The sequence below is a fragment of the Odocoileus virginianus genome, chromosome 10, assembly GCF_023699985.2.
Source record: "Odocoileus virginianus isolate 20LAN1187 ecotype Illinois chromosome 10, Ovbor_1.2, whole genome shotgun sequence".
Classification (NCBI taxonomy): Eukaryota; Metazoa; Chordata; class Mammalia; order Artiodactyla; family Cervidae; genus Odocoileus; species Odocoileus virginianus.
The window spans coordinates 45030291-45051392 of record NC_069683.1 but is presented as its reverse complement, the minus strand read 5'-3'; the positions used below and the strand labels follow the sequence as shown (position 1 = coordinate 45051392).

The window sequence follows — 21102 nt, the reverse complement described above, 5'->3', positions numbered from 1 at the left end:
CTTATAATAAATTCTTGTGAAGTTTTTTTAAACTTTAAAGTTTTTAGGATAGGTCAAAGTGAAATTGGGATAGTCATATTTAACTGAGCTGACATTACATTTTGCATTTATGTGTTGGTGTTACTAATGTATATTTATTTCTTTTTCTAGATCAATGGGCAGTGCAGCTGTTTTCAGAGCATTGAGCTGCTAAAATCTCGCCCGGCTCACTTGGCTGTTTTCTTACACCATGTAGTTTCCCAGTTTGACCCTGCAACATTGGTAATATATTTTATGATTTAGCCAGTTTAGAGTTCTTAATTGATTCAAATGCCATGAAACTTTTCAGTTTTAGCAAGATGGGTAGATAAACTTCTGTCAGTTTTCTAAATTAATTATGAAAGATGATTAAAATGTTACTAATTTAATTTTTAAAGATTTGGTTATATGGTAATAACTGCATTGTTCATGGTGACCTGCTTGTTTCAGACATTTATACTCAGTGAGGATCTAGCAGATGACATTTTTCATGATTTCTTCCCCATTTCTTTCTCCACTACAGCTCTGTTATCTCTATTCAGACCTATATAAACAGACCAATTCCAAGGAGACCCGTCGTGTCTTCCTTGAGTTTCATCAGTTCTTCCTGGATCGATCTGCAGTAAGTTACCAAGTTAATATTATAATCTTTGCTTCAGTACACTGAATTATTGGCCTCCTAACTTCCAATCTTCCCTCCCATGTTTTTGGACTTTATTGTGCTTTCTGATGTCTGTATTATATCTCAATTATTGGTTACTCATGACTTATTTTTTATCATTTCTAAGTTAGTTATAGGCATATAAATTCTCACAATAGGTTTTAAGGGATATAAACATATCTATATGTTTATAAGTATGCATATTTAGGATAAGGGAATGAAAAAGAGAATACAATATATATGTGTATATATAAATATATATTAAGATCCAAAGGTTAGTACTTGTATAATTGGACTCTGGTTGGCCTCTTTGAAGTTTGGAGGCCCAAGTTTAACTAAAAGGGATGGAAAAGATCTTACTCATATAAATGATGGTAGATAATAGTAAATGTTTTATTTTACCAATAGAAATCTTAATAAGGTTTTTAAACTAATGTGTTTTATTATTAGCCTTGCTCTAGGGTAAATAACAGCCCTTAATACGTCTCTGATAATCATGCTGCATATCTCTAGTTCTTTCATATTTGCAGTTCTTTTAGTTGACTGTTTCACACCTTCTCTCTTTTAAACTCTCCATTAATTCCTCTCTTGTTCTTTTCTCAACTGATGACCTTGCTGTTTTTTTGAGAAATTTAAAGCATACAGAAGATAACTTCTACCAGAGGTATCACCCTACCTCTGTCATACAGTATGCTCAACCCTCTCTCCTGATGATATATAGGAATTGTTCTGCTTTTAGTTCAAGACCACCTCTTCCCCTGTTTATCCAGATTATGTCTTCTTATACCTACTCAAAGATTCTATTCTGGCAAACGTACCCCTTCTCTCCTGCATCATCAGTTCTTTTGTTTTCTACTGAATCAGTCCTGTTAGTATGCAGACATGGTTATTTCTCCCACCTTAAACAGACTCACACAGAAACATTTTGGCTCCGCCTCTTCCTCCAGCACTTGCCCTATATTCTTTGTATTTTATTACAAAGCTGCCTCTACACATACACATGGCTGAATACAGTTACCTTCTCAGTGAGGCCTTCTCTGACCAATTTACTTAAAATTTCATCCCCCTTGCTTTCTGTCACCTTTCCTGTGTAATTTTTGTCCATAGAATTTGTATTTTTTTCTTTATTTTATCGGTCTATATTCCTGCTCTTCTGCCCTGAATGTAAGCTCCAATAGGGCAGATATCTTTTGTTCTGTTTGTTCACTGCTGTTTCCCCAAAACTGAATAGATCCTGACAGAGTGGTCACTCAGATAGTTGCTGAATGGATTAGTTAGGATTCTGATTATAATGCCATTGTTTAAAATATTACACGTTATATCTATGAAGATGATTTTCTTCCATGAAGAAATGACAGTATACTGAAGTTTGTATGAACTTGATGTTTCTTTAGAGCATTCCATGCTAAGGCACAGAATGTGCCTTTAGACCAGGTGATATCTTGTATTTTGCTGCTCGTGATCTATATAAGCTTATTAACATCAAAGTGTAAGAACCCTGCTAGATTAATTTGCTAATTATTCTTTTATGCCACAGGTGATATTATTTCATATAAATACCCACATACAGAAATGAACATATATATACTTTCTTGCATTTGTGCTAGAAGTACTTCTGGAAAGTTGGCTTGAGCTACTTTATGGCAACTTCAGATAAAGAGAAAACTTTGAAATCCATTTCAACTGCTCTTCAAATAAATATTAGAGCTTTCTTAATTTTTAGCTGTAACTTATTTTCAGATGTAAAACTTCAGATCTTACATTAATTTTTTTTTTAATTCTGGAAGGATATGACTTAAGTGGGTGTATAATACAGAGTAAATTTGAATAAGATATTTTCTCCAAATGCAAAATAATTTTTTCTGAGACATTTCCCAAATTAACAGGAAAAAATTGTCTGGTAATGGGATCACAAACTGCAGTTATCATGTGAAAAAAACATAGCTAAGAAGAAGTAAATTATGACACAGTCATCTTATTTCAGTAGTAAAAACTGCAGATGTAAGAACTAGAGATTTAAGACTCCAGAGTTTCAACACTGATATCCAACACTTTCTCGTTCGGAGTATGACTTCTTGTGAGGGTTCTTTAGCTTTATATACCAATATGATTGGGAATATCATGGTCTTCATTGTGAGTGTCTCAAATACAGTGAATAAAATTGTTATACATGAGTAAGTTTTTCATATGGTAATCTACATATAGTTTAGATTTTTACCTATATTGATTCAAACAGTGTGTGACTGATTATCTTAACCAGTGATTTTCGAAAGCCCAAATCAATATTTGTTCATTCTAGAAAGCCAAAGCCAACAGGAGTGAGTAAGGCACAAAAGCATTCAGTCATCTAGTAAAACGGATTGTAGGTATTTCCTTTATAACATGATCCTCCGGGAAAGGGCTTATTTTCAAGTTCAAACCATAGAATATTCCAAAGCTGGGAAATTTAGATGGGTGGTGCCCCAAAAATGAGCTTATACATGAATATGCTTATAAATGTAGGTATTCACATTTTTTCTCTATTTCTTATGAGTACTTATATGCATCCTGAAAGACTCTTGGTGCAATTTCACTTTTTGTCTGCATTTTTGTTTTAGCACCTGAAAGTTTCTGTTCCTGATGAAATATCCGTAGATCTAGGTAAGTCTGGAGCACCAATGTGCTAGAGGATTACATCTCTGTAGATAGGTAGCTCAGCACCTCTATAAAGGTTTTATCTGTTACACTGTGACTAGTAGGTCATATGAATCACAACAGTAAAAGAACCTATAATACATTTAAGAGTAAATGAAATGTGAATTCTGAGATAAAATACTTAAAATATATTGATTATCTCTTTATCTTACTTCAAGTTACGTTTACACCAAATAGTGCCAGTTACAATGCACAGAATGTGCCTTTAGATCAAGTGATTTCTTGTATTTATGCAGAAAAAAGAAGACCAGAGCTTATTCCTGAGGATCTACATCGCCACTATATCCAAACTATGCAAGAAAGAGTCCACCCAGAAGTTCAGAGGCACTTGGAGGATTTTCGGTAAGCCTCATGGTCTACAGAAGCTGATGTGGTCGTCCTGAATTAATCTTCTTTTTAGGTAGGAAAAGGTTATACATTCCTTGGCATAACATATGGTCTCTATCACTGTTACTAAAACCTAATGAACTTCTGACATTGAAAGGTTGGAATGGTACTGAGAGTGCATGGTCCCCTTTCCTTATGGCTGGCAGGAATTGAGCTTAGTACCTATCTGTGCCAAATGTGTCCTTCAAGATATGTATTCTGTTGAGTGACTTCCTCTAGAATTTTCTTCCTTCAGTGTCCCAGGTGACATGGGCCCCCAAATAGAAAAACCATGACGTTTTACCTGTTGCTAGAAATTCATAACTATGGAAACTCCGATGAAGCATCTCCAGAGGGAGATAGTTTTTCTGTAGGCTACCTCAGGAAGTTTCTCCTATTCCCTTTAGGCAGAAGCGCAGCATGGGGCTGACCTTGGCTGAAAGCGAACTGACGAAACTTGATGTGGAGCGAGACAAGGACCGGTTAACTTTGGAGAAAGAACGGGCATGTGCAGAACAGATTGTTGCCAAAATTGAAGAAGTGTTGTAAGTAATAGAAATACATGTAGAAATGCCCCCTCTACTGAGATGATAATTATGTGTAAAGTACATTTTGAACAAATTTAGAAGGGGTGTCAGGTTGTCTATGTAGAGCAGTTTTCCTTGTGATAATACTTGAGAAGCTGGTATCTTAAGTTTATGCTGATATTGTAGATGATGTTCTTGTATTTCTTTTTCTGGGTATTGCTAAAATGAGTAACTATAGAATTTCTAACTGATCAGAAACAGGTCGAATACTTACATTGGCTTTAATTCACAGGCTTTGAAAATATTTCTTGCTATGAAACATCTATAGCAAGTTGATGACGAAAAAGTGACCCTTCAGGGATCACAGTTTTTCTGATGCATCCCCAGGTGACAGAGACTTAGAGCGGGTCCCAAGCGCTTACTGTGCCACAGGGGCTCCCTGCTGGCTCAAATGGTAGAGAATCTGCCTGCAACGTGGAAGGCCTAGGTTTGATCCCTGGGTCGTGAAGATCCCCTGGAGAAGGGAATGGCTGTTCACTGCAGTATTCTTGCCTGGAGAATTCCGTGGACTTGACTCTGTTTTGTTGATCAGTTATCTGAGTTTAGTAACAACTCTTTTATTAAACTGTAATACTTCATTTTAAATGCTTTTATTTTTAGGATGACTGCTCAGGCTGTAGAAGAAGAAAAGAGGTAATGTAACTATTTTTTCCTTGAATTTTAAGGACCAAAAAAAAAAAAGAAACTATCTTTTCTTCTGTCCTAAATCAAGATTTATTTCTTTTAACTTAAAAATATAGACTGTCTCTGGTGGCTTGTATTTTATGTGACTGATATTCTAGTATCTTGAGTAGAATCTTTACTGGTCACAGTGAGTAGATAGCTTTTTATTTTTCACTTGATGAATTCTAAGACTTTCAGCATGGAGGTTATGGAAGTCATTTGGTATCTTTATTTACCCACTGTCCCTTCCCAGAAGTCTTATTTTACTTAATCCTTTCTCCCCCAGTTCGACAATGCAATATGTTATTCTCATGTACATGAAACATTTGGGAGTAAAAGTGAAAGAACCTCGAAATTTGGAGCACAAGCGAGGTCGGATTGGATTCCTTCCAAAAATCAAGGTAAAACTGAAATAATAATAGTGTGTTCAGGTCGCCATGCTTCTTAACCTCTGACTGCAGGGCTTTCCTTCTTCTTAGTGCTTACTTTTTCAGCAAATTGGTGTGAAGCATGCCAGCAGGAATAAGATACAGTCCCTGTTCTCAAGAAACCCAAAATCCAGTGAGAAATCCAGACGTGCGAACTAATTGTCAGATGACATGAAAAGTGAAAACAGGAGCTTACACAGAGAGCTCTCCTCAGCTTAGTTTTGACCCCATGCTTTGCTTTTGCGGTTCCTCTCAATGTTTGTAATTATTTATGTTGTTAGATTGTGAAGCTGGATGAAGATAAGGACCTCCTTCATTGTAACCCATCTTTTAGCATAGTGCCTTCAGACATTATTAGCTTAGCAAATATTATTCAAGAGATGAATAAATTACTTAAAACAAGCTCCCAGTAAATGTGTTATAAAAATACCTTTTACTTTCCAAGATTGTCAGCTCTGAAGGGTTTGAAAAGGCATCTTGATTTTGATGTGTACATAGTGCTGTGTGCCAGCCTCCAAAGACCCTGTGTGTTTCTTTCATTTACATGTAGCCAGTTTCTTTCAACTTGACCATCAGAATTGTGCGTCTCTTATCTCTTTGATTGTACCTTGATTTTAGCAAAGTATGAAGAAAGATAGAGAAGGCGAAGAAAAAGGGAAGCGAAGAGGATTCACCAGCATCTTGGGACCCCCTCGGAGACCAAGCCGCCATGACAACAGTGCAAGTATGTTGAAGTTTGAAATGCTGCATTCCCACCATTCCATGCCATCTTTATATCAGAGGCTCATTTAGCTAGGTTGGGTTGCTAGAGAAAGATGTTCTAGAAATGTTTCCACTGAACCTCCATTATTTCTATTCAGTGTCATTTCTAACTGGTGTTCAGTTAGACTTGACAGTTGTCATAAGTGTTTAATGGCAGTAGAACATCCCATCAGCTGTTTATAATATAATTTACTTACCTGTTCTGATTTTGTTTGCATTCACTTTCTGATTGTTAAGTTTACAAAACAAAATGTACATGAACTTCACCATCATACTTTGTCTTTTTATACATATATGACTCATTTTCTCCATACTTAAACTGTTGTCCATCTCTTCATTGTGCTTTATTTCCTGATGTGCCTCCAGGCCTAACGGAGAGTTGGTCTCCTAGAGAGGGCTACAGGAGAAGTAGAGGTAGTGCCATGGGGAGAGAAATTAAGTCCTATAGTGGTCCTCACATTGGGCAGTACCACATTTGAAAATACTGGCACAGTTGGAGTTGGGGGCTGGTGTTGTGATCCAGCAAACCTGAGTGTCCCACCCTGTGAAGAATCCTCATTCAAATGTCATGATGCCCCTTGTTGAGAAACACTGAGAAGATGAAGGAAATCTTTAGAGAAGAGGTTGAGGAGAATGGAAAATTTAACAGATGGTAACCATGAGTTCCAAGGGATTCAGAAGAAGAATTGTAGGAGTTAGGGAGGGAACAGTTTTAGGATTAGAGATGTATAGAGCTATGTGAAGATATGCACGGCTGTGGGGTGCTTCTCATGGTGACTGATGTGAACACTGGTAACAGGCAGGATGGGAATTATTCTGCATGGTCTCTGAGGCGTGTCACGATGAAGAAATTGTGTTAGGGAGGAGTTGGGTGGGGGCTTGCTAAGAGCTCACAGAGCCAGCGGGCTTCCTCTTCACCCTGACAGGAATCAGCTCTGTGTGTGTCCGTCGCTGTCTGTCGGTGTCCCCTGTCCCCCACCCAGTGCTGGTCTTCTCAGCCCCTTTCCTCAGGACCCTTCGTCCTCTGCCTCCTCTCTCCGCCTCGGCTTCTACCACCTCCCGCCCTTTTCTCCTCCTCCTCTTTCGCTCTCCCCTGCCTTTCTCTCTCTCTCCACGCCCCCCCCCCACCTCCATCCTTCTCTTTCTTTCTTCCTTACTTTTTTTTCTCCCTTCTTTCCTATCTTTCTATCTATCTAGCTCTTCCTCGCTCTGTGTAATTCATGTTATATGTTTCTAGGGCCCACCATGTTCTTTCTAAATTCTTTTCATCTTTTTTAAAGCTGTTTTGCCACATGATTTATTAACCATTGCTTTCTGTTCAGTTGGCAGAGCCATGGAACTACAGAAGCAGCGCCACCCTAAGCACTTGTCCACACCCTCATCCGTGAGTCCTGAACCCCAGGACTCTGCGAAGTTGCGCCAAAGTGGATTAGCAAGCGAAGGAGCAGACATTGGATACCTGCCAGCCAATTCCACATCCTCCATGGTTTCAGGGGCCACTCTTTCCCAGGAAGGAGGGAAAGAGAATGATATGGGTGAGCTAATGCTATCATTCAACTTAGCTAAGCATCAGAATTTTAAAACGACTCTACTAAGAAATAGAGGGGCAGATTATTTAAATCAAGACTGAGTCACAGTTTAAAGATTTTAGTATTCTATAACCAGTGACAAATCTACTCTGAATGGTAATTTTGAGTTATTATCCATTCAGAGAATATTTATGGAGTTTTCTGCCAGGCATTATCTCTATGGCCAATGTTAGCATGTGATAATTATACACAGATTTTTGCCCCGTGCAGCTTAGCCTTCTGGAGAAGTGGTCATAAATATCATAAATAAAATATTCAAGTTGTGGGGAGTGTTGAGAGGACTGGTCAGAAGTTAGAAGCATATACAGTAGGTCCTTGTTGTTGTTTATCTATTTTACATATGGTAGTATGTATATCAGTAAAAATTATTCTGTATTTAAGAATGTTATCAATATAAAATGATAAAGTAAAAACAACAAAAAATAAGAAAAGTAAAAGTAAGTTAGAGGCAGATATGTTTATGTGCAGTGCATCTAAAGAAGACTTTTAAAAAATCTGAGATACTGGTGTTTTTTTTTAATGCTAACAGGAAGTCAATTGAGAGAAAGAGGTTAAAAATGTGGGAAATGGACTATATAGCCAATAGAAAAAAGTTTTGAGAAGGAGAGAAGCAATGGTATGCAGAGTGTATGTGAAGGGCAAGGTTATTAGCTGAGAGTGAGGATTCAGTGAGAAGGGCAAGAGGATTTGAAGAGTAAAGAAAGATAGGAAGTAATTGTAGGTAATTAAGGAAAGAGCTTATTACCATATTTCTTCATACTTGTTATAATCGGTTTCTTAAGCAAGTGAGCTGGGAGAATTAGGTCCTTGTATTTGGAGAAGGAAATACCCGTTTGTATTGGTGATTTTGGAAGCGGTTCAGTTGCTGGTATGACAAAACCAAGGGTAGATCCGTGGAGTGGTCACTGAGGTGGCAGAGAGGGGGTTACTAGTGATGGAGCAGGTGAGGCACCAAGGAGCCAAAGGCTTAGATACGTTACAGACATGGATTTTGTGGTGGCCGCGTTTGATAATAGCATGGAGAGGAGAATGGTGAGCCAGCAGCCAAAGGTTCCGTGTTGCTAGATGGCTCTTGGTAGTGACAACATGACATTATTCAGAGAGCGAGCACCTCAGTGGAGCAAGGGATTTTTATAAGAAAGTAGGATAATAGTCTAAAAGTAGTCCTTAGGAAAAAGAAGAGTATCTGTCTCATCACCCTGCAGTACATAGTGTATGACAGAAACATCAGTCTCTATCTGAGGGACCTGTAGCAGAAGACAAAAAAGTAGCCGTGACGTTTGCAGAATAGCCTGGAGGCCCAGTCTTACGTGGAATTCTGAAGATATTGGATTGAGTAATGCCTTAATTCATGGCTGTCATGTCTCACTGAAATAAAAGAACAGTAGGTAATGAATAAACAAAAAGCGTACCGAGGAAGGAAGCTGAGGAAGAGAAGATATTCTTATTCATGAGAGATCTCCACAAATTTGGTCCCAAGTGGTTTGACTGATGAAAGGACATAAAGGGAGTAGGAGCCCGTAGTGTGTAAGGAGTCCAAGCTGGGAGCAGTCTGTCCATTAGACCCGAAAGAGCCTGGGGCTTAGAGTTGTCGTACGAGTTACAGGGTGCATGAGGAAGAGGTAAGACTGAAAATGATGATTCACAGAAGATCTGTAATCAAAACAGTTCTGTCAGCAACTCCTGATTCTTACATTACAGAATGCAAGCAGTCATTCCTGTATCAAAAGAAAATGAATGTGTTCTTTGTTACATAAGTTGAAATCAGACTGATTATATCCTTTATAGCCGGAGATGGAGAAGGTTATACAGTCTGCAAAAACAAGACCTGAAGCTGACTGTGGCTCAGATCACAAGCTTCTCATTGCAAAATTCAGGCTTAAATTAAAGAAAGTAGGGAAACCACTAGGTTATTCATGTATGACCTAAGTCAAATCCCTTATGGTTTTACAGTGGAGGTGATGAGCAGTTCAAGGGATGAGATCTGGTAGACAGAGTGCCTGAAGAACTGTGGACAGAGGTTCGTAACATTGTACAAGAGATGCTGACCAAAACCATCCCAAAGAAAAAGAAATACAAGAAGGCGAAGTGATTGTCTGAGGAGGCCTTACAAATAGCTGAGCTAAGAAGAGAAGCGAAAGGCAAAGTAGAAAGGGAAAGATATACCCAGCTGAATGCAGAGTTCCAGAGAATAGCAAGGAGAGATAAGAAAGCCTTCTTAAATGAACAGTGCAGAGAAATAGAGGGAAAACAATAGAATGAGAAAGTCTGGAGAGCTCTTCAAGAAAATTGATGATACCAGGGGAACATTTCATGTAAAGATGGGCACAATAAAGGACAGAAACAGCAGGGACCTAACAGAAGCAGAAGCTATTAAGAAGAGGTGGCAAGAATACACAGAAGAACTATATAAAAAAGGTATTAATGACCCAGATAACTATAATGGTGTGATCACTCACCCAGAGCCAGACATCCTGGAGTGTGAAGCCAAGTGGGCCTTAGAAAGCATTACTATAAACAAAGCTAGTGGAGGTGATGGAATTCCAGTTGAGCTCTTTCAAATCCTAAAAGATGATGCTGTGAAAGTGCTGCCCTCAATATGCCAGCAAATTTGGAAAAGTCAACAGTGGCCATGGGTCTGGAAAAGGTCAGTCTTCATTCCAATCCCAAAGAAGGGCAATGCCAAAGAATGTTCAAACTACCATACAGTTGTGCTCATTTCATGTGATAGTAAGGTAATGCTCAAAATCCTTCAAGCTAGGCTTCAACAGTATTTGAATCAAGAACTTCCAGATATACAACCTGAATTTAGAAAAGGCAGAGGAACCAGAGTTCAAATTGCCAACATCCCATTGGATCATAGAAAAAGCAAGGGAATTCCAGAAAAACATCTACTTCTGCTTTATTGACTATGCTAAAGCCGTTGTGTGGATCACAACAAACTGTGGAGAATTTTTACAGAGATGGGAATACCAGACCACCTTACCTGAAAAATCTGTCCAGAGCAACAGTTAGAACCAGACATGGAACCAGACTGGCTCAAAATTGGGAAAGGAGTACATCAAGGCTGTGTATTGTCACACTGCTTATTTAACTTATATGCAGAGTACCTCCTGCAAAATGCTGGACTGGATGACTCACAAGCTAGAATCAAGATTGTAGGGAGAAATATCAACAACCTCAGATATGCAGATGATAACCACCGTGATGGCAGAAAGTGAAGAGAAACTAAAGAGCATCTTCATGCGGATGAAAGGAGCATGAAAAAGCTGGCTTAAAACTCAGCATTCAAAAAACTAAGATCATGGCATCTGGTCCCATTACTTCATGACAAATAGATGGGGAAAAAGTGGAAACAGTGGCAGATTTTATATTCTTCGGTTCCAAAATCACTGTGGATGGTGACTGCAGCCATGAAATGAAAAGATGCTTGCTCCTTGAAAGCAAAACTGTGCCAAACCTAGGCAGTGTATTAAAAAGCAGAGACATCAGTTTGCCAACAAAGATCCATAGAGTTAAAGGTATGGTTTTTCCAGTAGTCATCTATGGATGTGAGAATTGGACCATAAAGAAGACGTGAGTGCTGAATAAAGACTGATGCTTTCAAACTATGGTGCTGGAGAAGACTCTTGAGGGTCCCTTGGACAGCAAGGAGATCAAACCAGTCAATCCTAAAGGATATCACCCCTGAATATTTACTGGAAGAACTGATGCTGAAGCTGAAGTTCCAATACTTGGCCACCTGGTGTGAAGAGCTGACTCATTGGAAAAGACACTGATAATGGGAAAGATTGAGGGCAGGCGGAGAGGGGAGTGACAGAGAATGAGATGGTTGGATGGCATCACTGACTCAGTGGACAAGAGTTTGAGGGAACTCGGGGAGACAATGAAAGACAGAAAAGCCTGGCATGCTGCAGTCCGTGGGGTCACAAAGAGTTGGACATGACTTGGTTGGAACAAGCTGAGTGAATTGTGTAGTGCCATGGCACACAGTTGTTAAGTCCTCCATGGTATTAGTGCCCTGAAGCTCACTTTAGGGGACCTAAAGCCTGTCAGTAGGCATGCCAGGGGCTTATGCCACTCAGAGGAGCTTCTAGCTGAAAGGACCCTACTTCTGCATAGCAGAACAGGAAAGCCAAGTCAGCTGCTAGGTCTTGCATTCTTACACATGTGCAGCATTACTCACTTTTGGCAGAAGTTATTAGAGTCAAGACCCAAGATAGTACATACTGCCAAACCTATTAGGGGCGTAAAGAGGAAAAAACAAAAGAAACAGAAAAACTGCCACTAGCAGAAAATAATTTAGGTAATAAGTAAGAACTTACAAAAATACCTCCAAATTAGATAGTATTCTTGAAGAAATTGAAGAGGTTGTTATGTATAAAGCAAGAATAGCATGTTATGAAAAAGGAGCAGAGACCAAGAAGTCTTAATATAACTGTTACATATAATAACTGTTTTATTAGTTATCAATTGCTTTGTGATAAATTATCCCAAAACTTAATGGCGTAACACAAAAAAATATTTACTGCTTCACATTTTTGGTGTGTGAGGAGCTCAGGATCAGCTTAGGTAGGCAGTTTTGGGTTGGAACCTCTCATAAAGTTGTAGTCAGGATGTCAGCCAACCATCTGAAAGCTTAACAGGGCCAAGAGACCTGCTTCCGTGCTGCCACAGGTGGCTGGTGACAGGAAGACTTCATGATTGAAACATGAAGCAAACAGTGGCATAATCTGAAAGTGACTGATGGAGTTTATGACTTTAATAAACATTCTATTTCAAGTGACCTAGGAGTTGTATCATTGGACCAATAGAAAAGAAAACATAATCCTAACCTAACATGCCTCTTAACCTGGAAAGAATGTTGTATTACAATATGTGTATCGTCACAATAATGTAAGTACACTGTTTTTTTTTTTGTTTATTTTGTTTTTTCAGACTCTTAGAATCAACCTATTAGGCAAAGCATAGAATATTTTTAGTTGTGGCTACAAATCAGAATGGAAATGTAAAAAATCCTCTTAAGGATACAAGTAAAAATGTAACTGAAAGACATGAAAGGTAAAAGGAAAGAAATATAATTAAAGAGAAGGATACAGACACAAATACCTAATGTGACATAGAGGAAAGTTAAGACACTTAACGCCTTGTTGGAACAAATATATCTATATATAATTCCATCATTTAAACTTAGGGAATAACAGATAACTAGGAATAATAATATAGATGTTAAAGAGTGGGAAGAAAAAAAGGAAGGGAAGTGAAAAATGGGACGAATAAGTGAGCAAACTCTTCAAAGTGAGAAATATGAAGTTATTTAGAGGTAGACCATGATGATAACTAAAATTTGAATGAAAAAGATTGGTACTTGGAGTTAAAAAGGATATAGAGAATGTTTCTCCATATCATGTGCTCTTCCTAGTAGTTGCCATGTCTTATGTTGATTTTTTTAAAGCTGCGTAAAAATGACGGACAAGGAAGCCTGGCATGCTGCAAGTCTTTGGGGTCACAGAGTTGGACACAACTGAGCGACTGAATTGAACTGAACTGAAAAATGATATTCCAGTTTATTTTTTAGTGCATGTTAAAATTTTATGTTAGAATTTTGTTTCTAGCTAACCTGCAGTTGTTTAAGTAAGAATATGACCATGGGTGAGGCTGAAGCTTTCTGGGGGACTGATTTTTTTTTTTAATCACTGTTCTTATTAACAACATCTGAATGTCTGACTTTTGTCTTTTCAGGATCAAAACAAGCTGGAGAAATGCCGGCATCTGGAGACTCCTTGGATGGCACTCCTCGTACTCCCAACACCATCTTTGATTTCCCACCTCCTCCATTAGACCAGGTGCAGGAGGAGGAATGGGAAGTGGAAAGGTAATTCAGTGGTGTCTTAGGGGTGTTTAGGACATTACTTAAAAGTTCCTCACTGTATAGTATGCCTATACTTAGTATTCTACATGCTTTTTGGGGGAAAGAAATAGAATTTATTGGTAGTAAATATTAGATATGTACTGAAATGTTTCTTAATTTATTTGATATTAAGTCATTGCAATATTCAGAAGAATTATTTATCAGTCACTGTGGATTTTTAATATCTTTGTCATCAGTTTTTTCATCACCATTTTATTTGTATGTTGACTGTCTATTCTCCATTGTTTTAGAGTGACTGAACATGGGACACCAAAGCCCTTTCGAAAGTAAGTAATCCTAAAGTAGCTTTCAGTGGGGCATATTTTAAGAAATATATCGTTTTTCCCTTAAGTCCTAGTTTTAAAGGAAAAAAAGCCCTATGCACAAATCTATTAGATAGTATAAAAGAAATTTCTTAATAAACACAACTATTTAAAAATTTATGGAGGCGTTTATAACACATGTTAGCTATTTTGTAAGGGAGGATGATGTTCCAGGCTCTGCTAAGTAATACTTCAGAAATCTGACTGATTGACTGTAATGTAAAGATTTGTGCTGTCTCCCATTGTCCATATGATGTCCTGAAATAGAAATCATTATTTGTTCTTCATTAGGTTTGACAGCATAGCTTTTGGAGAAAGTCAAAGTGAGGATGAACAGTTTGAAAATGACTTAGAGACGGACCCACCCAACTGGCAACAGCTTGTCAGTCGAGAAGTGTTATTGGGACTAAAGCCTTGTGAGATCAAAAGACAGGAAGTAATTAATGGTGAGCTTAATTCATTTTTATTATTCACATATATACAGTTTTATTAGAGTTAAACCACCCCCAAAACTTGGAGTTTGCTTCAGAGTTTATACCCCCCATTTGTTTTGAACAGAGAGGAAATTAATAGATGATCCCTGAACTTTCCAACTTAAAAATGCAAGTGATTGTATGATTCTTAATGATAATTTAAAAGGAAAATGTGTTTAGCATTCAAGTTATTTAAAATTCATATCATTATAGATCTTAAATGTGAAAAATCATTGAGACAACACTAGTGCCCTCACTTTACTTTCAAGCTCAGTTATTTTTTTGTGCATAGATTATAAATAAGAAGGCCATGGCTCAGACTAACTAATTGAATTAGTCAAGATCATGCAGCTGGTAAGTGATGGGAAGAAAACTAAAATCTAGGCCTTCCTTTATCCTTGTATAATGTTGTTTATTTTACCCTAGCATATGAGACACAGAAGCTGTACCTGTTACTATCTTTAAGTTGTGATTTGAATAAATATACTTCCTGTCTCTGGCAGCATTGAGGCATGGTGAAATTAAAAAGTTTGGCCTCAGAAATAAGAGTCTATAGGCAGGACTTCCCTGGTAGCCCAGTGGTTAAGAATCCACCTGCTAATGCAAGGGATATGAGTTCAGTCCCTGGTCCCGGAAGGCCCCACTTGCTGCGGTGCAAGTAAGCCTATGTGCTACAACCACTGAAACCTGTGCTCTGCAACAGAAGAAGCTACCACAATGAGAAGCTGATGCACCACAACCAGAGAGTAGCCCCTGCTTGCTGCAACCAGAGAAAGCCCACGGGCAGCAGCAGACACCCAGTGCAGCCTGCTTAATTAATTAAAGAGAGTTAATGGGCAAGTTAGATAACATAGAATGCTATTACTTCTGAAGAGGGCTCAGTTAAAAGACTATGATATTTGGACTTATAGCTTTCCAGTGTTGTAGTTGTGATTGGTTGGTGCTGGCAACCAATGGATTTTGGAGTACATTGTTAGCTTGCAAGTTCAAAATAGTTTTAAATGATACTTTTCATTTAGCAGTATTCAACTCTTAGAGCCAGTATATAGTAGAGTTTCATGGAATTAAGAAGTGGCTTCAGAGATACCATATCCTGTCAAAAATGTAAATAATGATTATATTACTCATTTGGTACTTAATTTCAGCCAAAGCCTATGTTTGATCTCATTCTAAGTAAGGTAACTTTCTATGTTTCCTATTTTTCTGCTTAGAATTATTCTACACTGAAAGAGCTCATGTTCGAACATTGAAGGTTCTAGATCAAGTGTTTTATCAGCGAGTGTCCAGAGAAGGAATTTTGTCACCTTCAGAACTACGTAAAATTTTTTCAAACTTAGAAGATATTCTTCAACTTCACAGTAAGATAAATTGACTCTGATCTTTGTTCCTAACATTTCTAATAGATAAAAGATCGTTGGTATAAAAAGGCACCATAACAGTAAAATCTTATAAATAATTGTATCCATGTTGGCATTCCTGAAATTCTATAATTATATGTGAGCATAAGATAAAAAATAATTGGATCTTTGAATTTCTCCCCAATTCCTTACTTCCACCACATCAACTTTTTTTTATTCAGAGTATTAACACAGAACTTAGGGCCTAAAGTCAATGCCTAAGACAAAAAACATAGTTAAAATTACCCTTGGAAATTCCCGATTACTTACATTATATATGTTTTTTAAAATATATAATCTGTATAATATATGTATATATTTTGTAAATAGTGATATATAGCATATAATCCAAAACTTTTAGGAATTAAATTATTTTATGGTTTTGTTGCTTGGAATGCTTGAATGAGTACATTAAAAATCAGTGCTGCTGTCTGTCCCTGGTTGTAGTCATCTTGGGCTTTGGAGACAATAGTATCAGTTCCTCTCTTTGTAAGTCACTATTTCTCCAGGGCCGTTACTTTTAGTCTTTCTTTCATCAAGGATGCCATCACCACCTGGCAATACCCACCCACCGAATGGTTGCCTTTTGCTCCTATGTGGGTGATCCTGAGTGTCACCAGTGTGCATGACACATTTGAGCATGATGATGTCCATTGCCTGGAAACACACGTTTTGAGAGAAGTAGTGGGCGGAGTCACTTGTACAGCTGAAGTTTGTTTCCTAACAAGCATGGCTGATTACAGATGGAGTCTTGAGGTTAAATGTGTATTTGATGCCCCTGTACTGTATATAATGTGCTAGTTTCCACATTATTTTATGCTCTGGCAACTGGTTTTCATATAGAAATAAAAATATGTAGATGTATAGGAATTATGTTCAGATTTATATTTAAGGCAATTAGAAGCTATGTGGCTTAGTCGCTAAATTGTGTCTGACTTTTGCAACACCATGGACTGTCGCCCACCAGGTTCCTCTGTCCATGGTATTTTCTAGGCAAGAATACTGGAGTGGGTTGCCATTTCTTTCTCCAGGGGATCTTTTGAACCCTGGAATTGAACCTGGGTCTCCTGCATCGGAGGCAGATTCCTGCATTGCAGGCAGATTCTTTATTGACTGAGCTATGAGGAAAAAAGCTATACTACTCTGAAAATCTTTTTTTTTTTTTAAATTTAAATTTAGATTCATGATACTACCAGTATCTCAGCCTGAAATGGATGTATGCTTAATTTTTTTTCATCTCACCCCCCCCCCCTTAGTTGGGTTGAATGAGCAAATGAAGGCTATTCGGAAGAGGAATGAGACCTCTGTTATTGATCAGATTGGGGAAGATTTGCTGATCTGGGTAAGGACATTGGCGATTTCATTTAAAAATTTTCATAGGCATTAATCTTCTAATAAGTGCCCATTCAACTGCATTCTATTTTCTCATCATATTAAAGATAATAGTTCTTTGTGTTTTAAAGAATGTAGAGTAAAATGGACCTTGATAAAAATAATTTAACTGATGTGGAATTTTAACTGTCTTTTGTTGTCAAAATCTCAGAAATGTACTGTAAAACACTGGACAATTATAGATCGATAGCTACCATCACAGAAGCAGAAAAGTGAAAATTACTTAACTTTATTTACAGTATAAGGAAAGAGAGTTTAGAGACTATAGTAGCTGCATGGCAAATTGTTTTTTTTATCTTTCTGGCTGACTCTTTGTTAGCATATACTCACTGTTCAAGGTGCTGGGGATACAGTGGCAGTCAGAACAGATACGGCTCCTGCCTTTGTAGAACTTATAATCAGTAGGGGAAAAAGACTAGTCATTATTTAAAGTGTGATTAGTGTTAAAAAAAAAGGGGAGAATATAGGTTATTTTGGAAATAGACAGCAGGGACACCTAAACTTGGAGCATACAGAAAATCTTCCTACAGGAAAGTGGGTTTGATCTAGATGCTTAAAGAAAGTCCTGTAGTTAAGTCTATGAGTAATAGTAAAACCTGTGACGTGGTTCCCAAAATTTTAACACTGGTTGAACAGGAACTGTTTAGATATGCCAACAGATACTTACTTCAGTATGTAGACTGCTTGAGGAAATGCCAAAAGATTTTGGTAATTTTACAGTGATAACTTTTAAAAAGATGAAAATTATTAGAGCTAATTAATGGATATATAAAGTTGCAGGATATAAAATCAACACACAGAAATCCCTTGCATTCCTATACACTAACAATGAGAAAACAGAGAAGGAAACAATTCCATTCACCATTGCAACGAAAAGAATAAAATACTTAGGAATACATCTACCTAAAGAAACAAAAGACCTATATATAGAAAACTATAAAAAAATGGTGAAAGAAATCAAAGAGGACACAAATAGATGGAGAAATATACTGTGTTCATGGATCAGAAGAATCAATATAGTGAAAATGAGTATACTACCCAAAGCAATCTATAGATTCAATGCAGTCCCTATCAAGCTACCAACGGTATTTTTCACAAAACTAGATCAAATAATTTCACAATTTGTATGGAATACAAAAAACCTCAAATAGCCGAAGCAATCTTGAGAAAGAAGAATGGAACTGGAAGAATCAACCTGCCTGACTTCAGGCTCTACTGCAAAGCCACAGTCATCAAGACAGTATGGTACTGGCACAAAGACAGAAATATAGATCAGTGGAACAGAATAGAAAGCCCAGAGATAAATCCATGCACCTATGGTCACCTTATCTTCGACAAAGGAGGCAAGAATATACAATGGAGAAAAAACAATCTCTTTAACAAGTGGTGCTGGGAAAACTGGTCAACGACTTCTTAAAAAAATGAAACTAGAACACTTTCTAACACCATATACAAAAATAAACTCAAAATGGATTAAAGATCTAAACGTAAGACCAGAAACTATAGAACTCCTAGAGGAAAACATAGGCAAAACACTCTCTGACATAAATCACAGCAGGATCCTTTATGACTCACCTCCCAGAATATTGGAAATAAAACCAAAAATAAACAAATGAGACCTAATTAAACTTAAAAACTTTTGCACAACAAAGGAAACTATAAGCAAGGTGAAAAGACAGCCTTTAGAATGGGAGAAAATAATAGCAAATGAAGCAACTGACAAAGAATTAATCTCAAAAATATACAAGCAACTCCTGCAGCTCAATTCCAGAAAAATAAACGACCCAGTCAAAAAATGGGCCAAGGAACTAAACAGACATTTCTCCAAAGAAGACATACAGATGGCTGAAAAGCACATGAAAAGATGCTCAACATCACTCATTATTAGAGAAATGCAAATCAAAACCACAATGAGGTACCATTTCATGCCAGTCAGAATAGCTGCTATCCAAAAGTCTACAAGCAATAAGTGCTGGAGAGGGTGTGGAGAAAAGGGAACCCTCTTACACTGTTGGTGGGAATGCAAACTAGTACAGCCACTGTGGAGAACAGAGTGGAGATTCCTTAAAAAACTGGAAATAGAACTGCCATATGACCCAGCAATCCCACTGCTATGCATACACACCGAGGAAACCAGAATTGAAAGAAATACGTGTACCCAAATATTCATCGCAGCACTGTTGATAATAGCCAGGACATGGAAGCAACCTAGATGTCCATCAGCTGATAAATGGATAAGAAAGCTGTGGTACATATACACAATGGAATATTACTTAGCCATTGAAAACAATACATTTGAATCAGTTCTAATGAGGTGGATGAAACAGGAGCCTATTATACCGAGTGAAGTAAGCCAGAAAGAAAAACACCAATACAGTATACTAACGCATATATATGGAATTTAGAAAGATGGTAATGATAACCCTGTATGCGAGACAGCAAAATAGACACAGATGTATGGAACAGTCTCTTGGACTCTGTGGGAGAGGGCGAGGGTGGGACGGTTTGGGAGAATGGCATTGAAACATGTATATTATCATATGTGAAATGGATCGCCAGTCCAGGTTTGATGCAGAATACAGGGTGCTCAGGGCTAGTGCACTGGGATGACCCAGAGGGATGGGATGGGGAGGGAGGTGGGAGGGGGGGTTCAGGATGGGGAACACATGTACACCCATGGCGGATTCATGTCAATGTATGGCAAAAGCAATACAATATTGTAATTAGCCTCCAATAAAAAAAGAATAATAATAATAGTTTCAACCAGACTAAGTATTCTGTAAAAAAATAAATAAATAAAGTGAACAAAGCAAGATTAAAAGAAATTAAAAAGTAAAAGTGTTTAAAAGAAAAGATTAAATACTGGAAAGTTGACCAAAACAATCTTCATCTTACTCTTTTCACTGATGGTGAGACTGTGACTCAGAATCTACTAATCTATTAGTAGATCTCTTCTTAGTGATTAGCCACTTGACATGTAAAACAGGATCAGGGAATCCTGATCTCACCTTGCATTTACTGAACTTTCCAAGGCGTTTTCTCCTTAGCCCCGTGCTGGCATTATTGTTGTTAAGGAGACTTAGCTTCCTTGAAAATGCAGCTTGTTCTGTGGCTGCTCTGTGGTCATGTGACTCATTTTGTTTCTTGATCTTTGAGTTCCGTGGGCTTGGCAGCACGCTACCAAACTTGAAATAGAAAATTTGTGGTATGACATAGCATAGCATGAATTTTCTTCTGCATTTGGATTTAAATGTTGTAAGTCATATGGATTTAAGATATCAATCTTGATTCTGAAGCAGTTTAATTTACGTCTCCTATAAATAATGTTTAATACCAAGTGTCAAGTGAGATTCATCATTAATAAAGTACAAAAGTACAGTTGGTCCTGTTGTAAAAGCCCTTTGGACTACATAAATATTACATGTGAAATAAAGATACCTCTTAAAAGTCGGACAGACAATTTATTTTAAAGCATGTAAAAAGAATTGTATTCTTGACCAGTGTGTTTTGCCTATAAGAGGTTGAGGAAAAGCAAAATGGACTAACCAATTTGGTTAGTAGCTGCTAGGTACAAATGGTTAATTTAGGGCAAAGCACTGGCCAGAAATACTAAAAGCAGAAATCGTAAATAGGTGTTTAGATTTATTTTATCTTTTAAAAATAGTTTTGGAGAGTATTTTTCCAGTATTGGCCCCATGAGATCACCTTATATGTACTTTTGCTACTAGTAAAACCACTGTAAAACTGCTTGAGGCTGAGGCGTTATTTTCTTTTGTAAACCCAGCTGCTGTTAGTAATTGCCTGGTACCTAGATTGACTAACATACCAAAAATTCTGC

At 37.6% G+C, this 21102-nt stretch overlaps 1 protein-coding gene across 5 annotated transcripts in view; it reads left to right on the top strand.

Annotated features, from left to right (window-relative positions):
• ARHGEF12 (Rho guanine nucleotide exchange factor 12) overlaps positions 1-21102 on the top strand; it is a 170830-nt gene that overhangs the window by 128497 nt on the left and 21231 nt on the right. For all 5 annotated transcript variants that reach the window (XM_020891397.2, XM_070473473.1, XM_020891396.2 and 2 more), the window contains 14 exons: positions 151-261; positions 542-640; positions 3277-3319; positions 3610-3715; positions 4147-4284; positions 4927-4959; positions 5276-5390; positions 6036-6141; positions 7502-7714; positions 13511-13643; positions 13931-13966; positions 14294-14448; positions 15687-15833; positions 17129-17214. In XM_020891397.2, the coding sequence (XP_020747056.2) occupies positions 151-261; positions 542-640; positions 3277-3319; positions 3610-3715; positions 4147-4284; positions 4927-4959; positions 5276-5390; positions 6036-6141; positions 7502-7714; positions 13511-13643; positions 13931-13966; positions 14294-14448; positions 15687-15833; positions 17129-17214 (1521 nt within the window). The remainder of the gene's footprint in view (positions 1-150; positions 262-541; positions 641-3276; positions 3320-3609; positions 3716-4146; positions 4285-4926; positions 4960-5275; positions 5391-6035; positions 6142-7501; positions 7715-13510; positions 13644-13930; positions 13967-14293; positions 14449-15686; positions 15834-17128; positions 17215-21102) is intronic.